At 30.5% G+C, this 6,164-nt stretch overlaps 1 protein-coding gene across 2 annotated transcripts in view; it reads left to right on the top strand.

Annotated features, from left to right (window-relative positions):
- Nucleotides 1-1,868, top strand: part of LOC110038341 (protein LNK2) — a 43,979-nt gene extending 42,111 nt beyond the window's left edge. For both annotated transcript variants that reach the window (XM_020743144.1, XM_020743143.1), the window contains exons 5-7: nucleotides 135-794; nucleotides 1,088-1,245; nucleotides 1,379-1,868. In XM_020743144.1, the coding sequence (XP_020598803.1) occupies nucleotides 135-794; nucleotides 1,088-1,245; nucleotides 1,379-1,520 (960 nt within the window). In that variant the 3' untranslated portion in view covers nucleotides 1,521-1,868. The remainder of the gene's footprint in view (nucleotides 1-134; nucleotides 795-1,087; nucleotides 1,246-1,378) is intronic.
- The last annotated feature ends 4,296 nt before the right edge of the window (nucleotides 1,869-6,164 follow it).

Genomic DNA, 6,164 nt, shown 5'->3' with positions numbered 1-6,164 from the left:
ATACCCTACACTCTGTTTGTCTTTACTATGAAGTAGCAGTTTTCCCTCCCACAATTCTTTTGCATGGTCTTTTAAGTTACATTGCTTCTGCTAATTTAAATTACCTCACGTTGCCACTCTTCTCAATTTTGCAGGCAGATATAGAAAATCAAACTTTTAGGACTATGAAGAAGAAGCAGGAAGAAAAAGGAAAAGGCGGATCTTCACAAGCCGTGAATAATATATCATTTAATAAAAACCAACAATTATCAAGCCCTAGACTGCAAGCTTCAACTGTGAATCCTCTATCAACATTTCAATCCCAACCCTTGGAACAACCAAACACATCTCATCCTGTCATGCTCACAGATTACGGATATCCCACATATCAGTTACATGGTATGCCATTTCCCCCACAAATCCATCCAATAGGGAACCATCTAAATTTCTCGAAGCATCAAAAATCCGTCGTAACTGCTTCTAAACCATTGGGTATGACCCCTCGAGAAAAGATCGAAAAACTGAGACGAAGGCAGCAAATGCAAGCTATGCTTGCCATTCAAAAGCAACGAGAGCAATATAATCATCAAATCTCTGGTGCTGATGAAGCTCCCTCGATGGCCTATTTGCAAAATAACCAGAATCAGGGTCTAGCCAGAGCCACTGCTGTTGGGGAAGAGCATGCACGAAAGCTTTCATCATCAGATGCTAGCAGTCTGGCAGACCAAGATCAGTCTCAGATGATTTCTTCTTCGCTCGGCGACCGCTCCGTAGAAGAAACCATATATTTTCAGCTACTAGATGCCATGGGAAAGGTTGGCAACTTCAGTTTCATATTGGTTGTGTCTAAGTTCCAAAATTGTCCATCGACTATTTACATAGAGTCTATAAAAGTGTCTTAAATTAGTCCCCAAACTCCTTTAATATTAGTTGGGATGGTTCCCAAGGAGGATATTTTAACCCCTATTAAAAGAATCTTCGACAAATTTGACACTTCTAACCTCAAGGACTAAAATGACCCTCAACAAATAGTCACAGTATCATTTTGACACTTTTCTCAATAATAATAATTATTATTATTTGAAATGCATAATGTTCCCTTTTGCAGTTGGACATGAATGTTAGGCTCAGCATTCGTGATAGCTTGTATCGTCTAGCCAGAAGTGCCATGGAAAGGCAAAAAAATAGTGACAGAAGCAGCACTAACAAGAGCAACCAGGAAGAAGACAAGATTTCTACAGACGAAGAATCAAACAACAAGAACAGGTATAACTTCTCAGATTCAAAAGAAGTACACATATCAACGAAGAACCATGAACCGAAATCCCATTCTCATTATTCTCCTTCCTCAATATGAATTCAGCCACATACTGTGAATTAATAGCATTATTCTCTGCAGATATTCGAGGTTGCTAGACTGTGAGGCAGTCACCAATCCTATTGACCGGATTGTCGCCCACCTTCTCTTTCACAATCCTTCTGGGTCATCTGTTATGCCCATGGCAGATGCAGGTATGTCCATGGCAGCCACTTCTATGTGACCCCGAGAATTCATTAAAAACTGGATGGTTTATCTTGTAAATTACTTGGCAGCCTCACACTAATTAAGTTGAAGCAAAGTCTATGAAGAGGTGTGAGAAACAAACTACTCATTCAAATATTAACTGAGGGAAGTTCCCATTGTTATTTTCTAACAATTGTCATTCCATTTCCTTCTTGTTTGTTGATTCCTGGTTTTCCTTCAATGTGAAGAAGTCGTGTCGAGTCTATGTTTATCCAAGTTTATACATATAGCCTCTGTATAGTTTACTTGTACGTGTATCGTCTATGGTTGTCTTAGTGGTCGTGCTAATTACTTCTGTAAAACTTAAATAAAGCACCAAATTGTTGCTTTTGAAGGAGAAAACAATAAGCCGTCGATCGCTAAGATGATGAAATTTTTGTTCCGCTTGTCCCAGTGTATGTATACGGCTATTTTAGTTGGAAGAAATTTGCAATTTGACAATTTTAGATTGTTTTTATTTTACTAATGATTAAATTATGTTGTATAACCATTATTATCATATAAGCGAACCATAGGGACAGGTTCAATATTTTTTATAATATGAAATGTACCATGATGGAATATCTTACATATTGGGTAGAGGGTTGGATGGATTCGAAACTTGTGATGCTGGTATCAAGGATTTGATGAGTTTGTCATGCCGCATTACAAGAGTATATATTATGTTTGATTATTTGAAGTGGAAAACATTATGAAAAGTTGACTTTTTATGCCTCATGATAGTTATGTTTGACAAATATGCTTGTTATTTTATTTATTTGTTGAAATATGATAAAAAAAAAACTTTCAATTTGTATGAAAATGACCTTGGTATGATTATATTTTGGTTGAACAATTCTGCCTAAGCAACCGATCGTTCTCCTTACAAATATCGTCAACATTTTGTATGTGATTAGAAAGAATGCCGCAATGATTTACTTGATCTTTGTCAAGAGAAGCTCCAAAGCTTCTTGAATTATGCTCAACATTTGTCCAAATCCAATTCAAAAGTTACTTAAATAGTTAGTAACCTTGCTTTTAGTTACTATGAACTCATGAGGCTACGATAGTGCTATGTTATTTTGACGATCACACATATATTTTGGTTGAGAAAATTATTGACTTTGATACTAATTTATTTGATTAATTAAAACAATTATATTATTTTAATGTTATTTTGTAAGAGTATTAAATAATGAAAAATTTAAAAATTGCAAGTAAGTGCCAATATGCCAAAACATGCTTATTTCTACTCTAGTCCACTAAATCCAAGGTTTGCCAACAAACTTTACTTCTTCAAGTTGGAAAACATAAGCACTCTCTTACATGGGTGGTACACTCAATCTAAATAAAATATGACTTTTACTAAACCAATTGGCTTAGATAAAATATATATATATATATATAATGAAATATACATAATTTTATGGGTTATACAAACTCAAATAATCTTATAAAACAATGAACTAAAAATAATTTTAGGTCAATTTTTAAAGTATTCTTAATCCCCTCACAACTAACAAATAGAAAATAATTTTGCTCAATTTAAAATGTATTTATAGTGTGGCTTATGTAAAGGATGTTATTATCATTTTCAGTTGAAATAATTAGGCTCACTTTTTCACTGATGTTTCTTTATATTTATTATATTTTGAATGTAGATCTATATTAAAATTAAAAAACTTGCTTGTAAATTTATGAATGGAAGAATTTAACCACATGACTTAATCTATAATGCTCAAACACTATTTCATCCAAAAATAAGACTTCTATAAAGGATAAAAAAGATTAAGAGTAGCAAATAAATACTTAAAGTAAAGAGAAACAAACTCAAATGTTTCAAGAAATTTTGCTTGATTGAGTGTACAGAGGCCTCTGAACCAAGGAATACAATCATGTAAATATATAGAGCACTTGAAATGAAAATTTGAATTTCTCTTCTTAAGATTTTCGCTTGAAAAGAAAGAAGAAAAAAGAAGAGCATATGATGCCATTTTTAGAATTAAGAGCACTTCATAAAGAAATTGAGGCTATTTATAACCAAAGGATAATTTTAAACCATTTTTATTGCATAGTAATATTCTAACATTAGTTTATCCATTAATAGTATAATATTCAATAAAAATTTATTTTATTAAAATATTATTAGATCTGAATGGTTAGTAAATATGTAGACAAAATAGAACAAAAAGAGTATTTAATAGCTAGTCAACTAGTAGAAAACAAAGAATATTCGAAACATCATATCAGATTTCTTTCAAATTCAAAGTAGAACATGTAACCTATCGAATTGAATCTACAAAATCCAATAAATGCAATGGAGTAAATGACAAAATAAGGTTCTATAACAGCAATAACTTATTAGCAGAAAAATAAATTATACCATTTTATGATAATTCTTTAATATCTTAATTAATATTAAAATAATAATAAAACATTTATTTAAAAAACATTTTTTTAATTTTAACATCCTAATTATATTATTTCATGAATTTAAAATGATATAGAAAGTATTTTTAAAAATATTCAAATTAAAAAAATTATAATTAAATATTTATATATAATTCAACCATAGTTTATTAATTGATGATTAATTAAATAAAATTATAATTAAATATTAAATTCAATATAGTCTTAGGTATTTTGTAAACATTAATTAGTAATAGAGAAATGTTCTTCAATTTGAAAATTCACCACTTAAAAGTAAATCTATGCGACACACTTTGAAATTTAAGTACTATGGAATTATGCTCTTTTATCATACCACTAAACTTTGGTAATAATCCTTTTGACTCCTACAAAAGTTTGCATGAAAATGATTATACCATCCATTTATGACCACATATAAAATTTATTTCATATATGATACAATTCATTTTCATAAAAATCCAAAATTATAATCATATAAGCATCTCTTTTTATAGATGAGAACCAAAGGAACTAGATTTAACATGAATAAATTCTTAATGACTGAATTTTGTTTTTGAAGTGCTTTAAAAAATATTAACTACACATATATTTTTACATGTAAAAATGGAAATAGAATATTGGATACATTATGCATTACTGATATGGCATGAGGAGCCGGTAAAGAAAGACGAGAACTTACTCTGAATGCTCAAAGCATGAAAAAAGTTGCAGCTGATTAGGGACCTATTAGAAGAAGCTCAATGAAAAAGTTTAATTAGCATATAGTTTTAATTAATGTGTAGCTGATATTTATGAGACTATGATATTTATTATAAGCTTTGAATTTAAGCATTTAAAAAATTGTAAAAAACTAATTTTAGAACTAGTGATATAATTTTTAAAAATTGAAGGAATAATATGTAAATAGAAATTTAAAATGGGGTTTTTATTTTAATTGAATGAAATAATCAATTTATAATTAAAAGTGGATAACCACTACATGTTTGAAAGTGTGGTTTAACAAAAGCATCTTTCTTTGTTACCTAGTTAAACTATGGTTGTCAAATTAATTGAAAAGAATAATTTTTTCTTGGAATAGAAGGAAGGAATTCATGTAGATTTAATAAAAAAATAACTTGAGAGAAGGTAGCTTTGTTGCCAAACCTTTTTATGGAGGAATTTATTTATTTCTTTATTTTCACTATGGTAAGTATAAACTTGTATACCATTCATCATCAAATTATAACCTCTATTGGTGTTTAAACAACTTGCAAGCCCATTTAAAGCCTCTTGCTAAAGACTAGCCCAACATTCCAACCTTCATGTAGCTGACATCAACCAAATAATCCCATTAGCTTTATATTACTATTTTGATTATCATATATAATTTTAACCCATGTTCTAACATCTTTTTCACCAATCCAATCTACCTTAAGTCCTCTAAAAAACCCTTGGAGAGCTCTTAAGATACATAAGATTAAACAAGACATAGTCTAACTCAAAACACAATTTGTCTTTCTTAAAAGCATTTTACATTTCTAAAATGATTCAAATGCAAATTAGAGATTTTAATAAACCATAAATAAGTATTTTTAAGCATTTATCCCATCCATAATGAATTTATTAAAGCCATAATTCCATTATTAGGTTCTCCACCTAATCAATTTTCTAATAGGACCTAGTCTTCATCAAGACCACATAAGTCCCTTTTTAAAATTTTAATATAAACATGAAATTCTTAATAAATAATTTTTATGAATATTTATAACTATCCTAACTTTTTTCAAGCCACTGAGCTACATAACTATCCTTTATGGACCAAATTTTTTAAACCCCAAAAACTTGCTTTGAAGTTTTGGAATTCTTACATGACTGGCCCTATTTCATCAAAAAACACCATCTCTTTTCAGATCTATTTTTGGCAGAAGGAAGGTTCTATCTTTTCAAATCTATTCCTTGTTGACCTCACTTTTTGTTGAGGTCTAGTCTTTCTCTTTAGTAGCCTTGGGTCTAGCCATAGGACTTTCTTATTGACTATTCTTAGAAACTAGAAAAAGGCACCCCCACCATTAGAAATTCTAAACTCTTCTTTACTCAACTTGAAGTTCCACATATTGGTCCTAACCTCTAGCACTTAGTAGATGGGGCCATTATGGGGGAGCTCAAGGATAGTTCCTATAGGGCTATTTGACCTTAGGGTTGACCTTGGGTGTTGGTCTAGAGCTAAGACACT

This window comes from Phalaenopsis equestris, unplaced genomic scaffold (assembly GCF_001263595.1).
Source record: "Phalaenopsis equestris unplaced genomic scaffold, ASM126359v1 Scaffold232585, whole genome shotgun sequence".
NCBI lineage: Eukaryota > Viridiplantae > Streptophyta > Magnoliopsida > Asparagales > Orchidaceae > Phalaenopsis > Phalaenopsis equestris.
The sequence above is the reverse complement of the archived record's forward strand: the minus strand, read 5'-3'. Positions and strand labels throughout refer to the sequence as shown.